At 40.2% G+C, this 19164-nt stretch overlaps 1 protein-coding gene across 1 annotated transcript; it reads left to right on the top strand.

Moving 5' to 3' along the window:
* Nucleotides 1-2872: 2872 nt before the first annotated feature.
* LOC133924981 (probable LRR receptor-like serine/threonine-protein kinase At1g56130) lies at nucleotides 2873-18677 on the top strand. The gene is made up of 24 exons (XM_062370752.1): nucleotides 2873-3210; nucleotides 3273-3459; nucleotides 3562-3633; nucleotides 12396-12467; nucleotides 12546-12617; nucleotides 13047-13118; nucleotides 13236-13307; nucleotides 13403-13474; nucleotides 13681-13752; nucleotides 13848-13919; nucleotides 13994-14068; nucleotides 14188-14259; nucleotides 14365-14430; nucleotides 14521-14586; nucleotides 14712-14756; nucleotides 14860-14924; nucleotides 15029-15408; nucleotides 15505-15703; nucleotides 16321-16482; nucleotides 16562-16680; nucleotides 16895-17105; nucleotides 17194-17425; nucleotides 17511-17661; nucleotides 18104-18677. Exons 1-24 carry the CDS (start codon nucleotides 3081-3083, stop codon nucleotides 18470-18472), a joined length of 3105 nt encoding a protein of 1034 aa, XP_062226736.1. The 5' UTR covers nucleotides 2873-3080; the 3' UTR covers nucleotides 18473-18677.
* Nucleotides 18678-19164: the final 487 nt, after the last annotated feature.

The following is a 19164-nucleotide window of genomic DNA, read 5'->3' as shown; positions in this document are numbered from 1 at the left end:
CTAACCCCTGTTGTCGGACTTCGTCGCCTTATCTCACATCTTAAATTTCAAGCGTCTGAAATTTTGGAAATATGGAAGAATAAACACCCTGATCAATCCTAGGAACAAAGGCAACAAAAGTATTTTCTAACCTAGAAAAATACCTTTCTTATTTTTTTAATGAAATTCCTGCGGCCTTCCTGTTCAAAAAGAAGATAATTCATGGGGTCTAAACGGGTGCTAACGCGTGTATGCCAATGATGATTCGTTGGCTCAAACTGATGTGCTTCATTTTTGAACGACTGTTCAAAAGAAAGCAGCTGACGTTGCTCCGTTGAACTGGTTACTGTCGTACAAGTCGCCCATGACGAAACGATTCATTTTTTGAACTCCAGACCATTGCAGACCTGAATGATTTGATTCAGACAGCATGTGCTTAGCTGCTGCCTTGCTGATCAATCAAAAGTTTTGAAAATACAGTCGGTCACGTGCAGTCGTCCTTACACACTACTATATTTTCGCGTAAGATAGTTGCATGTTTATTGCGTAAGGAAAAAAATATAATTTTTTTTAGGAAAAGGAGTTACGGAATAGGATCAACCAGTAAGGTAATAAGAACAAAGTTCCTTGGTACTTGCCTGCTGGATTGGATTAAAGGCTAATTGAGTAATTTACCGGTTGGAAATACAACCAGTGATATGTTTGTTTTTTAATAAGAGATTGTTAGGATTTATGGATATGGAAAATACAGATTTAATATGAAAAACCCATTCAAAGCAAAGGTAAAAAAAACACGAGAGGTAAATATGTATTATAATGATTGAAAATACAAGTACAAATGTTGATCTATATTTATAGGCCATATTTGAAACGTATCTAACTAAAAGTATATTTATTATTTTAAGACATAATATCTAGCAGAAATTACACGAGTTAGCATGTCCGAATATGTTGAACGATGCTCAAGATGCAACTAATAAGAGCCTTCATTCATTCACTGCACTAGGACGAATCCTTGGGTAGAATGTCTGCATCCGCTTGATGAACCTCAGCTAGTTTTAATCTCCACTTTCTCGTGGCTGATTAGTTATTAGCAACTCGTAATTTATAATTGGTCAAGTTGTGTGCAAAAGGACGATAAACTGCCACACCCACTTGCATTGTTTTTTGTACTGCTGGATCTGTTTTAATTTAGTTCTGAAAATATCCATGGAAAGCAAGAGCAATATACAATATCTTTCATTGACGTGGTAGATTTTTGGTTGATATTTGCGTCCAACAGCGGAATTTGAGCCTTGTCCAAGCAAATGAACGGGGATGATGACGTTGCGGTTGAAGTCCAAGTTGGAACACTAGAATAGTACAGCCAAAAGAGTCCAAGTCGAAACACATGAACCAGACCTCCTCACGAAAGTCCCCTTGAACAAAAATGCAAATACACATCTCATGAATGGATCACCAGCTCTGAAACAAATCATGATTCCCTAGCTAGCTAGTACGTCAGTGATCTAGAAATAAAAATGCAACCATCTTCAGCCAAATGATGCCTAAATAAATTTATATTTGAACCATCACTTGAAATGCCAATAATGTCTTTGATTTATACTCCTCTAGATATAAATACTTGATATTTTGATCAAGATCTGGTTAAATTTTTAAATCTTTAACCGTCAATAGGTTCTAAAATATTTAGTTTGAAAATATAAAAATTATACGCGTAGTTTGTCATGAAAATTATTTTCATAATATTATATTTTTATTATATATAACTATATTTTCATAATAAAAACTATTAAAAAATAAAAAAACATCATATTTTTTTTTTACCAGATGGAGTACATAGGACACAGAATAGGGAATTTTGTAGGGGTGTACTTGAAGAAAACTAAAGACTAGTAGCTTAACCTCAACTATGGCTCAATTTAACAAAGTTGTAGCTCTAAATTTTTTAAAGCCGTGTATTTCTAGCTTCAAAAATTTATGGTACTGAAGCTATAGGTACATTAAAGATATTTAGATGAGTCATATTATTTATATTTTAGATTAAAACTAATAATTAAACTTTATTTTAACCTACAATCTTAAAACCTAACGTGAACATAGATATATGGAGCTCTGACAAACAAGATCTATATACAGAGCATCTATTTATACTATGTTTGGTGGAGCTCTAAGATTCATATAGAATTTAGAGTTTATAGAATAAAATAAAGTGATTTAAATATCTATTTTTATTTCAAAATAAGAAAAAAAATATTTAAACTAAAGACTCTTAATCTGTCTATAATTCAGACTCCAAAAACTTTTGAAATTAAAAATAAACAGCTCTAAAAAAAATTAGAACCAGAGCTCTCACAGACGAGCTCTTAAACACATAATTGGCAAGAGTCTACTGGATTCATTGGACCTGGGCATTGCCACCTTAGGCCTTCTCCAGCAGTTTCGCCTTCCGCTTTCGTAAAGCATTGTGCCGCCTGCAGCTTGTACTTTTGCCGATCCAGTCGCTGTGGAGAGCTCTCCAGTAGAGCCGGTTTCAGGTAAACAGGGATACGGAGGTAGAGTTCCCGGCTGCAAACTTGCGGAGGAAAAAAGGGTGCCGTATTCCTGTAGCCAGCGACTGACATGTGGATCCGGGGAGAGTAGAAGATAGGAAATGGGGTAACTGAGATGAAAAAATAAGAGATACTGTAATAGTGATAGAGGATGCTGTAATAGTATTTTTGAGGATGAAAATTTGATGTAGCTGCTGGAGATAGCCTTAGGTCCCCCTTCCACATCAGTCGTTTAAAAATCGGCTGTCCAATAATAGAATTCCAATCTGAAACCATACCACCCGTGCTCATCAAATTCAGCAATCGCCAGCTAAAAAGCCTGATCACTTTGCTCCTCCGGCGCCGGCTCGCCAGAGTGTAGCCGCTGCCAAATTGTTACAGTTGTGGCGCCATTTTCATATAAACAAATCGGCTACCCTACATCTCTGCATCATTGCATGCTTCCATAGCTGTAATACTTTTGTCCACTTCCTTTGTTCGATCCACCACCACTTGCCTCGGAAGGGAGCAGGCAGAGGAGGGGAGGGGGAGGGAGAGGGAGAGGGAGAGATGAAGCCTAGGCTGACTCGCTGCAGTTTCCTCCATGGCGCCGCCCCTGCGGTGCTGCTCCTCCTCCTGTGTTTTTCTTGGAGGGCAGCTGCGCAGGCTCCTCAGCCGCCGCAGACTGATCCGGTTGAAGGTACGCTCCGTGCGCGCATACACACACAGCCCGTTCGTTCGCTGAGACTTGGTTTTTTGCAGCGGCGGCGGTGAACGCGATCCTGAGCAAGCTGGGGCTGAGCGCGCCGGCGTCGTGGAACATCAGCGGCAACCCGTGCAGCGGCGCGGCAACGGACGACACGCCGCTGGACGACAACCCGACCTTCAACCCGGCCATCAAGTGCGACTGCTCCGACCGCAACAACACGCTCTGTCACGTCATCAGATTGTGAGTCCATCCAAAGCTGCTGCTGCTTCGTCTGATGATGATGATGAGGACGACCTTGCTCTCTTCAGGTTCATCAGATTGCGTCTCCCTTTGTCGGTGCAGGAAAATAAACACGCTGGATGCGGTTGGTCCGATTCCAGAAGAGCTGCGGAACCTCACTCACCTCAGAAAGTTGTATGTGCTGTCGACTCTCTTGTTTACTCAACCAATTTTTTCTTCGAACGGACATACATTATATTAAATCAGTGACAATGATTACAGCTCTGATTTACAATAAGAATCCTAGAGATTAACTAAATTACACTAGCATAGACACCGGTTCTCGTCTCAGCTGGCATAGATCCCGATCACCTCAGGATGTCGTCAGACCACTGCAAGAGCATGTGGAGATGAAAAACAACGAGGATGGAACATAGACATCCACCAAATAAACAAAGCGGCTCCAAACCCTGAAAGCCCACAATAAATACGTGCATATGAGGGTAACCTGAACGTTGACCAACTTTCGGCACGCAAGAGCCTATGAACGAGTATCGGTCACTACCTTTATTTCTCTTGCAGATCAGAAAGTTGGCGCCACTAAACAAGCCAACAACTAGGAACACAAAGCTAGCGTTATCGATTGAAGTATCGACAACCCGGAAGAGGGGCACCCAAACTAGGGGGGCAAAATTCCATTGAACCTGTTTGCAATTAGGTTGAAGAAAACATACATTTTCATATCTTCATTGTAGAACTCGCATAATCTACAGTCGAAGAGATGGAGGAAGCAAAAATCTCTAAGCACACTTATCACCGTGGAGAAGCTAAATCCTAACTTAAATAGATCTACTACTAGAGGAATTTATTTAGGGACTAAACTACTCCAATTATATAAATTTATAGGAAGATGAGGTCCCCGTTCCTTCTTGCCGCCGGTGAGACTGCTGGAGGGGAAGAAGTAGGGCGACCGAGGGGGTGGTTGTGGAGCTTGGCGCTTGGCGTGTTGTGGGATCCCCCTGGAGCCTCGATTCCAACTTTAACAAAGACGTATAGTCTTGTTTGTTGAGAAATCACTGCTACCAGGTGAAATCCGGCGATCCCTCGAGAGAACAATTGCAAATGAGATATAATGTAGGGGAAAATTGCTTATTCTTTATTCATCTGTGTTTATAATAAGGGGTATTGTCTCGTATATATAGTGTCAAAAAACCCCTAAGAAATAGAGACATATTCCAAGAATGCCAAATCTTTAGAGACCGAGATGGGCCTAAATTATATTGTAAAACTCTAGATTTTCTAATACTCTCCATTGGGCACTTCTCGCGAAATATATATGTCTCATCAAAACTCCCAAAAATCCAGTGAGAAAAATTTGGAGAAAAATATATAGCTTGCGACATGATCACACAAATTGCCTCATTAAAAACCTTAATATGAGAAACTTAAGGAAAACTCATCTAAGGGAAAAATGAGTACAATTCACCCAAAATACTTCATATAATCTTCATGATTATCTTTGGAAACTTAATCTTCTTGATTAAGATTTAATTCCTCATATCGATATTATGTAAAAATTCTCCTCCTGAAATGTGCAACTATCTAAGCCTCATCATCCTAATGCCACAAATACACCTTTCAAAACTAGATACAATAAGATACTTAGTGAATAAATCTGTAAGATTTTCACATGACTTGGTATGCATTACTTTTATTTTATTTATTTTATGCAATTCATGAACATAAAAGAATTTATGGTTGATATGCTCCGTTAAGTTGCTTTTCTCTTGATTGCGCTTGTGCAACACATGCAATGTTATCTTCATAGATAATGGTGGGGTGTAAATAATGTTCAAATCACATAACTGCTGGATATAGTTGACCACTCTTCTAATCTATGCGTATTCCCGTGCGGCTTCATATAATGCTATTATTTTTGAGTGGCTCGTCTAAGTAGATACAAGACTTTGCTTTGATGATTTTCAGAAAATTGCAGTTCCATCACGTAGAAAAATATAGTCAGTCTATGATTTTGCTATAGGCGGGTCTGCCATATCTGCGTATTCAACCAGACTTAGGTCATAATTCTTTCTGTAGAACATACCCAAATCTTTGCTACCTTGTAAGTAACACAGAATATCCTTCACACCCTTCTAATGCCTTTTAGTGGGCTCTGCGCTGTATTGGAAATTCCGGTCCCAATACTTCCTCCCTCTTCTCTAGGTCTATAGGGATCTTGATGTACTTGCAATGACCTTCCAACCATATGGGTTTTAGCGGAAAATAAATTTTTTTCCAAAACCAAACCACTCTAACAACTTCTGAGTGTAGTTTGACTGATATACTAAAATTTTATTTGTCACATGCTCTAGCTGCGGGCCTAAGCAAAACTTGTTTTACACAAGTCTTTCATTTCAAATTCATACTTCAAGTACATACTTGCTTCTTCTATTTTTTCTTCTGTACCGATGATATTCAGATCATCTTCATATGCAAAAATTCATTTTGGGATCTGACTGTTTTAACCTATATAGCGACTTCTTCAATTGTACAGTATAAATGTGTCTATTTCTTCTATCTTAATTCAACAAAGGTATTTATTCAGGTACCTTTGTATAAATGTCCGAATCAAGACTCCCATACGGTCACAATATCCATCAATTTCATTTTCAACTCCAAATTAATTGTCATTGAGATTAAATATCTAAAGGTAATGCCACCCATCATCGGAGAATAGGTTTCTTCATAATCAACGCTTGACCGTTGAGTGAAACCTTGTGCCACTAGTCGTGCTTTGTACCTCATAATTTCATTCCTTTCATTCCTCTTATGAACAAAAAGCCACTTGTATCCTACTAGTTTGATGTGGGGAGGTGTGCAGTATACTGGTCTAAAAAGCTCTATTTTATTCAAAGACAATAGTTCAACTGTTATTATCTTCTAATAGTCTTACCAATCTGACATCATTCTTTATTCAGTGAGCGATGTAGGCTCAAGGTCATAATCTATGGCTGTGGTAATTTTATTTGCGAAGTATATATCAACTATTGTGGTTGCTCTATTTCAGGATTCTGCTGAATTCACATAGTTTATTGCTATGCCATCATAGGTTGCACTTTTAGGTGCTTTTTCATCTTGCCCTTCATAATTTCTTTCAGGTGCTTTTTCATTATTTCTTACTGTTGGAACAAGACCCTTTAGTTTACCAACGTCAATTTCTATTTCAGTGTGCGTATTTTCGCTAGTTTCTTCCCGCGTGGGAAGATTCAAATCCAGTATGCCTATTTCATAAGGTTTCATACCATCACCAGGTCCCAACTGGTTCCACTTCCTTTTCCTTTTGGGCATTTCTGTGATTGGCTATGGTAAGCTCTTATTTCCCATTTTCGCTAGACGTCTCCGGCTATTTGGGACTTGAGTAACTGAATTTTCTATCATTTATTTATTTTTTGGAGCTCCTAGGATAAGATGAGGAGTACATTCTTTTGGTATTTTCACCCTCCCCGATGCATTGCGTGCAGTCACATGCGACTTAGTCACGCTCTTCAAATCAAAAAATGATTAGACAGATCGTTTGCTAATTTCTGCCAAACGATAATTTTCTTTACTCATCATATGCTTCACTAGTGCGAGGATTATGTGCTGCGGTTCCTTCAGCCTACCAAATAATTTCTCGACATTCTTCATCCAAGGACATATTTCCTCCCATAATGACGGGAAATTATTTTCATCAAATATGCAGTCAGCTAAGCGGGCCGTATGCAAGGTCCCATATCGGTTCGCTGTGGTGGCGATATTGGCACATAAACCATACATCCAGGTTTGCGTAAATAGAAAATTTTCGGAATTACCTCTTGCACTAGTTGCATAGTTGAATGGATGTTATAGGAGAATGGTCTATAATAAATGAGAGCTGTCGCATGTAAGACTGCATGTCCGTAATATGCAACAGGCAAATTACAGGGCTGTAACAAAGGTCTAGCAATAAACTTTATTCTTTTAATCAGCGTTTCGGCTAGTCCATTCTGAGTGTGGACATGCGGTACAAAATGTTCAACTTTAATTCTCATACCAATGCAATAATTATCGAACGCTTTAAAAGTAATTCTCCAGTGTTGTCCATTTTAATGGATTTCACATGATGATCCAAAAATTATTCCTTTTTGTATGATCTGCAAGATCAACTTTGCAAATGCGTGGTTACAGGTAGATAATAGCCATACATGTGACCACTTTGAGGATGCGTCTATCAATACCATAAAGTACCAAAACGGGCCAAAAGTGGTTGAATAGGACCACAAATATCCCCTTAGATTCTGTCTAGGAATGTAGAAATTTCACCTTGTACCTGCAAGGTAGACGATCTTATAATTAATTTTTTGGTATCATGAGTAAGGCATACAAAATCTTCATGATTTGAGAAATTCTTCACATTTATATCATGACCTTATTTCTCATCATTCTAAGACCAAGGTGACCTAATCTATCATATCATAAGGAGAATAATTCTGCACTACGAGTGAACACTTCAGGTGCTTTAATATGAGTGTAGTATAAGTCACTGCTTATGGAGGTAAGTTTTTCTAATATTCTCACTTTACTATCACGCTTAGTGATGAGTAGGTGCTACCTACCATCTTCTTCACTAGTTTTTACCTGAAACCGTTAGCGTGAATATATATAAAACTTAAGAGATTTCTTGTAGATTCAGGGTACAACAATGCTTATTTGATGTGCAAAGTAGTTCCCATAGGTAGTATGACTATGGTTCTTTCAAAATATATTATGCATTTATCACTATTAATGACGGTCATCAACTTTTTATAGTTATTTCTGATAGATTGAAAATATACATTTTCTCTTAAGATGGCGTTTATAGTTCCACTATCCACAAAACACACTTCCTCTATGTGGGCATCACACATATTCTATACCGAAAAATATTATTCTTTCTAAATTTAGCAACTAAATAAATAGCTAATTACTCTAATTCTAGATAGAGTCTGCGAGATATCCAGCCACTTCTTCTATAATAACTTTCTTTTCCGCTTCATACTTCATGGCATCTTCTATGACAGTGGAGAAGGGCAAATTAGATGCCTCTGTATCCTTTATTGGAATGTCTTTTACTGCAAGTGTGGGAGCATCATCAACTTCCATGTGAGATGCTTTCCTTTCAATTGCAGCTATTTTTCCATCTCCATTCCCACTGCAATGGTGAGGTGTGCTTCTGGCTACTCCTCCTCCTCCTTCTTCTTCTTCTGGTATGCTTCTGCAACATGCTATGGTGCTTTGCAGATTCTGTTTCTGCTCACCATATGGCTTGACTTCTTTCTTTGTCTTGCCATTATTATCACCAAGCTTGACCTTATCTACCACCACTTTCCTTCCTCTCTTCTCCCGCTTCTTATTGTGATTCTTACGTGCTATGAAAGAGCTGGGATTAACTTCTAGACCATTGCTCTTTCCTTATGGCTGGGATAAGGAGTTCTTGTTTATGACTTCGTCATGAACTTCATGAAACTGCAACACGTCAATCAGTTCAGGATACTTCTTGTATTTTGATTGACGGTAATTGCATGTAGATTCTACCGCATTCAGGTGGAAAAGTGGAGAGAGTCCTCTCAATTTTCTCCTCTTGTGATCTCTTTCCCACAGAGACACAAAATTATGCAAATGCGGTGCCGCGTGGACCTCTGACATGCTTGTAGTCACAGAAACAAAGCTGAACTCATTCTTGCTCTGCGAAAGGCTTGATGGTGTACTTAAGGCGCTCAAAATGCTCCTGCATTGCTTCTCATAGTGCCTTAGCACTAATCATTGACATGTACTTATCCTTGAAAGTGAGGGAGAGATGACGGTGGAGAAAATAAAATGCATGATGATTCTCATCCTCCGTGTGAACCATTGCACTACTCGTTCTTAGGCCAATCGTAGCACGGAGCTTTTCCGCTCCAAGTACAATCTGGACATACGACACCCAAATGAGATAGTTGCAGCCATCTGCACTTAGCTTAGCGAACTCCATGTTCGTGATGCCAGCCATCTTCATATTTTAAATGACACAAGTATTACTTCTAGTAAAGTTGAATCGTGTTGCTAAATAGGATTGCTGCAAATTTTTCAATATTTTCTATGCTATTATTCAATTTTATTAAATTTAAATGCATAATAGGCAATTTAAATAGTAAAAATAACATAGAAATAAATACTACATAATTGCAAAACAGATGCAAAAATCAAATTCTAGAGGTACTTTTCTGCAAGAAAAGGTATCTTTGGGATTTTCTGTAAAGTCCTAGGGTTTATACATAAAATTTCTAGGATTTGTGTAATTTTCAGAAACCACAGGGTCTAATATGCGAAAAAACAGGTCATTTGGATAATTTTATGAACAACCAGGGGCCTAAACGTAAAATACAGAGGCTGCGCTCAATAAATGGAAAACTTGGGGGGCTAAATGCAAAATTTAGATTTTCTCTTATTTCTTTATTCTCACCTGCCTTCTTCCTTATTTGGGCAGTCCCGTTGGCATTGGGCTGGGCCGGCCCACTTCAGCCCGCGCACTTCACATAAAATGGGGCAGCTAGGGTTTCCAAACCCTAGCCGTCACTCTAACCCAACAGCGGTCAATTTCAGGCCAGCAGCGCAAGGTGCGAGAGGGGCGTGGCAGTGGCGAGCGACGCCTGCGTGGTTGGTGCGAGGTGGCGCCGACAGCTGGTGACAGGGTAGCGCTGGCGGTCGGTGCGGTGTGGTGTGGCATCTCCATGGCCGTTGTGGAGCAATGTCGGCGTCTGGTGTGAGGGGGTCACGACGACTACAAACGATGGCGTGGCAGCGTGCGGGCTAGGGAGGAGGTAGTGGCGCGCGATCGGCGGCTTCCTGGCCGCTTGCAGGCGGTGGGTCGAGCCTACAAATGTTGCAGTGACTCGACGACGCGTGCTTCAGGTGTCGAGTGAGTTTGCTGGTGTGCCGTAGGCAGCGGTGGGCTGCCGGCTTCAAGCGACTGCGGCTGGGCGTAGCCAGGCAAGGGAGGAGGTGGTCTACGGGGTGGCTCCATCAACCGGGATGTGCAGTGCGGTTGGTGACCTGCACGATGTGCGGTAGGGCCACTTTCGGGCGCACGACGAGCGACAAGCTGTAGTCAGCCAACACGACGGCAGTGGCGCTGCTTCGGGCAACGCAGATGTTAGAAGGCTGCTGGCTTCATGGCGGCGGTATACCTTTTTTTAGTTTTGATCTATGGCGGTGGCCTTTGAGCCAACACATTCTTATGTAGGGGGATGGCCGTCGGTTTGCCGACCGACGGCGTGGTGGTGGTTGTGGGGCCGACCAGTTGTGTTCATGTCGACGATACAATGTCGTTCTTTGCGATGTGCTGTTCATGCATACGATGCTATTGTTTGTGCGATTTATTACTGTTCATACGATTCGCTACTGCTTCTTGCGATCCATTACTGTTCATACGATTCCATATCTATTTTGACGCAAAAACAGTAGTAGCGAGAATACGTACCGAATCAATCATACATTTCAATTCTTGCGAATTCGTGCCGCGTATGGCATATAGGCTAGACCATGACATGCCCACTCAACGAAGATGTTTCAATACAATGCAGATTCGTTCCACTAGCATGGTCTCCGGCAGGGCTTCGTATTGATAACGTGTTGAGAAATCGCTGCTAACAGGTGTAGTCTAGCAATCCCTCGAGAGAACAATTACAAATGAAACATAATATTGGGAAAATACTACTTATTCTTTATTCATTTGTGTTTATAATAAGATGTGTTGCCTTTATATATATTGTAAAAATCTGTAAGAGATAGGATCAATCTATAAAAAATAAAAACCTATTTAAAAAAAATAAATCTTTAAAGAACAAGACGGATCCAAATTCTATCGTCCAGATTTACTAACATTGTTACTCAACATATGCTGCCTAATAGTGGTTTCTGACCAAGGCCGAACTGTTTTTTTTCTTCCCAGTTAGATTCTTGCCAACTACATAATGCCTTGGTTACATCCTATCAATTTGGTTCACGGGATTTTCATGTAAAAAATCATCATTTTTAACATGATTTTTACGGTACCATGAGCATACTCTCGCCTAATGGGAGAGAGTATCTGTAGACAACTTCTGTCGGCTGGGCAAAACAACCGGGCGGCCCGGTCTGCTAGTTATGAACACCGCTTTCCAACTCTCCCCGTTCCGTTCTTCACCGTGCTCCATCCACTCCCAAAATGCCGGAGAGGTTGCCGACCGTCGCTCGCCCGGCGCGTCCGACGGCGCAGTGCGCGCGGGAGGGCTTGACGCCCGGAGGAACGAGTAGTTCTTGGCTGGTGGTTGCAGTTTAATCCCTAGGGCTTGCCAGGTTGTGCACTGTAATTTTCAGTATCGTGGAGGTGATGCTTACTCTTCCTTCAACCCCGCGAGTCCTAGCTCATGTCTAGTGGGTAGTAGTAGGAGCAAATCAGTCATTGTTGGTGGCCATTGTGTAACCCATCAACTGCCGCAGTCAGAACCCCCAATTTCTTTGGCTGCCGATTTGTCTGTTGGTCAGTGTGCATGAGTCAAATTTACCACTCCTTTATTTACTCTGTTCTCTGTCAAAAGGCGAAATGTTTGTTTGGTTGGTTATCGAGCAAGGCGATCACTGCACAAACGTCGCTTGCCTAAGGTACTAGATATCTTTGCATTAGACACCTAGATTCAAGCGGAGGACTTGAACCCGTGTGGTGGAGGTATACACCCACACCTCCCGCCAGCCAGGCTCAGTTCCTTGGTTTCTGAAGTATGCATAAAGTTTTTCAAATTGATGTTGACTTCAGAAAATTTGTCGTGGATAATAAAGATCATTAACTAGCCAAATTCATGAACGATCCTGTGTGACCCAATCCAATCTTCGTGTGAGACTTGCAAGATTAACGCTGCTTGTCTCTGATCTTATCATTTCAGGGACTTCAGAAAAAATTACTTTACCGGGCCATTGCCAGCATTCATTGGAGAACTAACTGCTCTGGAATTCGTGTAACACTCTGAACTCAAAATTGCGCTGCAGTTCCTGTTTTCAACCTAACTTACATTCTTTTCCTTGAAAATCACAAGAACCGTGGGCATCAATGCATTATCAGGACCTCTCCCAAAGGAGCTTGGGAATCTTACCAATCTCTTATCACTGTAAGATCCTCCTATCATGTTATTATAATGGGTGGTCTTAAACATAGATACTCTCTAATTGATGTTGAATTGTCGATGTTCAATTACTACCATGCATCTGTTGTTCTGAGCTCTTGGCTATACTTGCTTTTCACTTGCACACAAGTCATGAGGCTGTATGTCAAGGGCTTGAAGTTTGCATATAGGATACCACTCGAACATTATGGCCAAATATTGAGTATAGTCTGATCTTTGATGTGTCCCCCCCATTCATGCAAGTTTTAATATAATATTGCTTTCTCAAAAAGGTTAATATAATATTCTGGAAGAGAATCTGACGAAAGAGAATGAGCATCTTCCCGATCAAATATTCATCAGCGTTTAAATTGTTAAAAATAATTCTACAGCACTTCTTGTTGGAGCTAACCTAGTTTAGCTTATTCTTTTTAGGGCATTGGGTTCAAATAATTTTAACGGCACACTTCCTGATGAGCTGGGGAAATTGACAAAACTTCGGCAAATGTAAGTTATCTATTTGGTCGTTTTTACATGTCTTCTACGTGATCACCAGTGGAATCTTTACTGTTTAGAGTGATAATCATATGCATAAATGAAAAGCTATCCATTTTTGAGTTGCAGATACATTGACAGTAACGACTTCAGTGGTCCTCTACCATCGACATTGTCCCAACTTAAGAACCTGTCAGTCTTGTAAGTTTGTAAAACAAGATATCTACTTGTGGATTTGTTCTTTCTTCCGAGGTAGAAAATAATAATCTCACACACCCTTGCCATCGTGTATCCAGGTGGGCATCAGACAATAATTTCAGTGGGCAGATACCTGATTATCTCGGGAGCTTGACTAACTTGACCCAACTGTAAGATTTATTTTGACCAACTACCAATATTTCAATGTTTTTCTAACTGTTTTCTTGACCTCAATAAGGAAAGTCATTCATTGTTCTGGAGAATTGCAAGATGTGCCTATTTACCTTCATCATCTGTTAATTCATAACACAACTTATTTATCATGAGGAACTAGCATAGGTATTACTTTACTAATCAAATATATATGAGCTTTCAGGAGGCTCCAAGGGAACTCTTTTCAAGGCCCCATTCCCAGAAGTTTGTCTAATCTTGTCAACTTAACAACCTTGTGAGTCCTTGGTAGTTTTGTGTCTGTAGGATTGTTATCGTTGCAAAGATAAGCTAATGGCAGTAATTAGTGCATTGATTGTTTCAATGTAACAGAAGAATAGGCGATATAGCAAATGGAAGCTCTGCACTGGCGTTCATTGGCAACATGACATCTTTGGGTGACCTGTACGGCACGTGCCCTCCACTTTACCTTTCAGTTTAAGTTTAAGAGCCTAAACATTCAAGGTTCTATCTTGCAGAGTATTGAGGAACAGCATGATATCTGACACACTTGCATCGGTAGACTTCTCCAAATTTGGAATTTTAAATTTACTGTAAGCATTCTCCCCTGTCAGACAGTCACAATAAAGTGACAACTTCTTTATATTGTACTTTAATTTTCAGTTGAAAGTTTGTCATTTGTTTTCTAATCTCTTTTCCCCCGCTGTTGCAGGGATCTGAGTTTCAACAATATCACAGGCCAAATACCTCAATCAATTTTGAATCTTCCGTCACTTACTTTTTTGTAAGCATGCTGAACTTTTTCATAATGTGTTTGAATGAACCTTTTGCTTTTTAATCTTCTGCTGACATTTGCAAATATCCTACTTCCAAAATGTGCTTGAATCAGATTTCTTGGGAACAATAGCCTTTCGGGAAGTCTTCCAGCCACGAAAAGTCCCTTACTGACCAATTTGTATGCTCACGTGCTCTTTTTTTTTTTCATTTTGCTCAAGGAAATAAATACTCTTGATCAATATCTATCTTTTGTTGCACTTTTCTGCAGAGATTTTTCATACAACAATCTCTCAGGAAGCTTTCCTTCTTGGGCTTCCCAGGGAAATTTACAATTGTATGTTTGTGTTCTGAAACCTCTGTTGTGAATTCTATACATTTTTACTTATTGAACACAAAACCTGTCTGGTTCAATTAAATAGTAATCGCTAATTTCTCCCCTATGTTGTACTTTGTACTAAGGAATTTGGTGGCAAACGACTTTGTGATGGATAGCTCTAATAACAGGTGAACGGCAGTTCATCTTCTCCTATCAAGGCTAACTTAAAAAAAGATTTGCCCATCTTAGCTTTTAATCAGAACTCAAAATACTGAAACATTTTGTCTGCAGTGTTTTGCCATGGGGATTGAACTGTCTTCAGCGGAATACTCCCTGTTTCCTTGGTTCTCCACAGTGTAATACTTCAACCTTTTGCAATTTCGAGCATGTGTCTATTCCATGAATATTGGACTTGAAATTGCAGATTCCAACTGAATACTTTTTGATAATTTGCATGCAGCTGCCTCCTTTGCGGTGGACTGTGGTGGTAGTAGAGCCATATCAGGTTCAGATAATTCCATGTATCAGGCTGATAATGCTAGTCTTGGAGCTGCATCATATTATGTTGCGGGTGCACCTACGTGGGGTGTTAGCAGCGTTGGAAGATTCATGGATCCACCGAATGGAAGTTACATAATCTACAGTTCACGCCAGTTTCAGAACACACTAGATTCTGCACTGTTCCAAACAGCAAGGATGTCACCATCATCTCTGAGATACTATGGCATTGGACTCGAGAACGGAAACTACACAGTCACACTTCAATTTGCAGAGTCTGACTTTCCAGACATACAGTCCTGGAGAAGCAGAGGGAGGAGGGTTTTTGATATCTATGTTCAGGTGGCTACAAACTTATATCTTGCTGGCATCTGATGCTTTTAGATTATCTGCTGCGGTCAAGACTTCTTTTTTGCTTGATGCTTCATGCTTGTGTAGGGAGAGCGCAAGGAGCAGAACTTTGACATCAGAAAAGCGGCAGGAGGGAAATCTTTCACTGCTGTTAAGAAGCAGTATGTTGTTCCAGTGACCAAAAACTTCCTTGAGATTCATCTCTTCTGGGCTGGCAAGGGTACTTGCTGCATTCCTACTCAAGGCTACTATGGGCCTGCGATATCGGCATTGAGTGCAACTCCAAGTACTCACCTGAACTTTAACTCTTTGTTCTACATTGCAGTTATACTACTGCCCAGAATGCCATTTTGAAGTATCAACCAATGCATACTAGTATAATCAAACAAAAAACATGGTGGTGTTGTCTCGCTTTTTCCTTTGTAAACCTTCTTTTACTCCTAGTCTAATAAAATCGGCAGACCTCCTGCCGTCCTTTCTAAAAAACAAAAAACATGGTGGTGTAGTATACATGATGTCAATTTTTATTTATTTATATTACTTTTCTATTTAATAGATAGAATCAGAACATGTAAATTTGTTGGCGCAGGTACTCATGATGGTTTATAGTTGTAACTGAATATATTATTGTAAGTTATTAATCAAAGTTTTCTTGACTGGTTGTGGTGATAAAGCAAACATGGATAAATGCAACTGATTAATCTTCCTAAATTGAGTTGAGTGTACGCCATTTCAAATTGAAAAGTAGCACAAACATCGAAACACCCATGATAAGGGCTGAGATTGCACATTATCCATTCTAGTACTTGATGTAATTGCCAATGTTTTAAATACTGCGTATTCCATCTCAATTATGCTGTATACAAGGTTTTCAATGCTCCAACCAAGTGATCTTTTTTTCAGATTTCGTCCCTACAGTGCGTAGTTCTGCAGACAACAAGAGGAGCAGTAAAACTGGTGTGATTGCTGGAGTTGTAGTTGGTGTTTCAGTTTTTGCATTGGCTGCACTGGTTGGAATCTTTGTATGGAGTCAGAGAAGGAGAAAGCTATTGTTAGAGCTAGAAGGTACCTGATATACCGATATCACACTATGCACTTGACTGCACACAGAAATTATGCTAACAAGCTTTGTTGGACCTTGCAGAATTGTACACTATAGTTGGAAGACCAAATGTCTTCAGTTATAGTGAGCTTAGGTCAGCTACAGAAAATTTTTGTTCTAGTAACCTACTTGGTGAAGGAGGATATGGATCAGTTTACAAGGTGCGTCTTTCTAGTATATAACTGCATTTTATTCAATGTGTGAACTTATTATCGCTTAAAGGTTGTTTCCTGATAATCTAAATAGTACTACACGGAAAAGTCAAATGATATGTCCTTTAGTGTAAACTGATGCTTTTCAAATGTTCTCATAAGCAAAACCTTGCCCTGAGCTATGAAATACCTTGCATAATTAAGTAGTGCAACTTTCTTGCAGGGTAAGCTGAGTGATGGAAGAGTGGTGGCAGTGAAGCAGCTCTCTCAATCGTCTAATCAGGGGAAAAAACAATTTGCTGCAGAAATAGAAACTATATCTCGAGTGCAACACCGTAACCTCGTGAGGTTGTATGGTTGCTGCCTTGAGAGCAATACACCTCTGCTGGTTTATGAGTACCTGGAGAATGGAAGCCTTGATCATGTGTTGTTTGGTATGAGTTCATTTGATCCGACATGACAAATAGTGGAACTTTAATGTAGCAATTTCATATGCCTAAAGCCCTAAACCTTCATTTTCAGGAAAGGGAAGTTTGAACCTAGATTGGCCAACACGATTTGAGATATGTTTGGGCATAGCAAGAGGTATAGCTTATCTCCATGAGGAATCGAGTGTCTGCATTGTGCACAGGGACATAAAGGCCAGTAATGTATTACTAGATGCTGATCTCAATCCTAAAATCTCGGATTTTGGGCTTGCCAAGCTTTATGATGACAAGAAGACTCACGTCAGCACAAAAGTTGCTGGCACATTGTAAGTATATTTTCATCTCACCCTTATATTATTTGCATATGTGAGCTAATGACAATTGGTTGTCTTCTTTGACTGTATCATCTAGTGGTTATCTCGCACCTGAGTACGCCATGAGGGGTCATATGACTGAGAAGGTTGATGTGTTTGCATTTGGCGTTGTCGCGTTGGAGATCGTTGCCGGTGAATCAAACTATTACAGTTCACTTGAAGAAGACACCACGTATATATTTGAAAGGGTAATATTAATACGAACTTTAAACCTACTCATAAGTTTTGTCACTTTACTATGGTAAAATTCACAGTTGAAAAAACTACAATTGAAAAATGTGTACTATACTCATTGGGAATATGAAGTTCATATACTAAAGTAAATCTTGATGAAACCCCTAATGTTACCTTTATTTATCTAGAAAACCACAATAACCAGGTCCCTAGATGTGTATCTGAAATTCTGAATATGCATGCCCAAGGAATGAAGGAATTAATGTGCTTTGCTTCGTTTTTTACTATACTTGAAGATGATGTGCTTATAGAGGCTTGATTGTGGAACATGTGGCGGTGCAAGAGCTCACTGTTTTAAAGTTTTTTATAAAATTCCTTTAACTCCTATTCTTTTAGTGGTGGAATAACAAAATGTTGAGAGACTAATGTAACGTCCAAAATTCCCAATGCTCTCAGGTCTGGGAGCTGTATGAAAACGACCGCCCGCTTGACTTCGTCGACCCTAACCTAACCGAATTCAACGGCGACGAGGTCCTGCGAGTGATCCGCGTCGCGCTTCACTGCACCCAGGGCTCGCCTCACAAACGGCCATCCATGTCGAAGGTCGTCTCGATGCTTGCCGGGGACGCTGACATGGCCGAGGATGTCACCAAGCCCAGCTACATCACGGAGTGGCAGGTCAAGGCTGTCAGCGGCAGCTTCACGAGCACTCAGCTCGGTTCGTCGTCGACGCAGCCGTCCTCTGGCGTCAACGGTGAGCCTGGGGAGGTCACGCCGGTGGCCCCGTCGCCGCTGTTCACTTCCATCATTGAGGGGGGCAGGTGACGGCAAGAGCGAGCCCAGCGTGCTGGTTTTCTCGTCACCTCGTCTTCCTGCACTTGCTTCTCCTTCTGCAGCATGCATGGCATCCACCATTTTGCTGAGCGATGCTTTTGAGCTTAAACCTCGTGTTAAAAAAGGATAACCTTTGTTTGTTCTTGATACTTAATATTTTTTTTCTTAATTTAATTAGGTGGAAGTGAACATCTAATTTATTTTTTAAAGTTTTGAATTGATCCAATAACTCAAAAATAAAAGTCGCCGTCAGGTCTCTGCCTTGCTAACGCCACGCCAGCACGACGTAGGTGGCCACGTTGCGAGGCCCCAGCGAAATTCCAAGTCATCTGCTTAGGGCTTGTTTGTTTTAGATTGTTTTTTATTTTTGTTTCTGTTATAAGCTCAGAAGTTAGAAGTTTAAACAAACGGATTTGTTGAAAAGTGATTTTTGAGAAGTCAAAAGTCTGTTTCTGAGAAAATAAACTACAAGCTGAGAAACTAGTTAAGAGTAGCTTGTGTGTTGAGAAGTTAAACAATTATTGTAAAATTTAAAAGCTAAAATCAAAAAGCAGCTTTAAAAAAAATTAAAAAACACAATGTATTAGAAAAAACAGAAACAAAAACCTAAACAAACAAAGTCTTAATTTGTCATGCCTCACATGGTTAGCGCAAGTGCCTACAGTATTTGTTTCCCCTTGCTG

This window comes from Phragmites australis, chromosome 7 (genome assembly GCF_958298935.1).
Source record: "Phragmites australis chromosome 7, lpPhrAust1.1, whole genome shotgun sequence".
NCBI lineage: Eukaryota > Viridiplantae > Streptophyta > Magnoliopsida > Poales > Poaceae > Phragmites > Phragmites australis.
Note: the sequence above shows the minus strand (reverse complement) of the source record. Positions and strands in the feature narration are given on the sequence as shown.

Coding starts and splice junctions, on each gene's coding strand:
- LOC133924981 (XM_062370752.1), top strand. CDS start 3,081: ATGAAGCCTAGGCTGACTCGCTGCAGTTTCCTCCATGGCGCCGCCCCT. Junction 13,475..13,680: donor TTGACTAACTTGACCCAACT/GTAAGATTTATT, acceptor ATGAGCTTTCAG/GAGGCTCCAAGGGAACTCTT. Junction 15,409..15,504: donor TTTTTGATATCTATGTTCAG/GTGGCTACAAAC, acceptor ATGCTTGTGTAG/GGAGAGCGCAAGGAGCAGAA.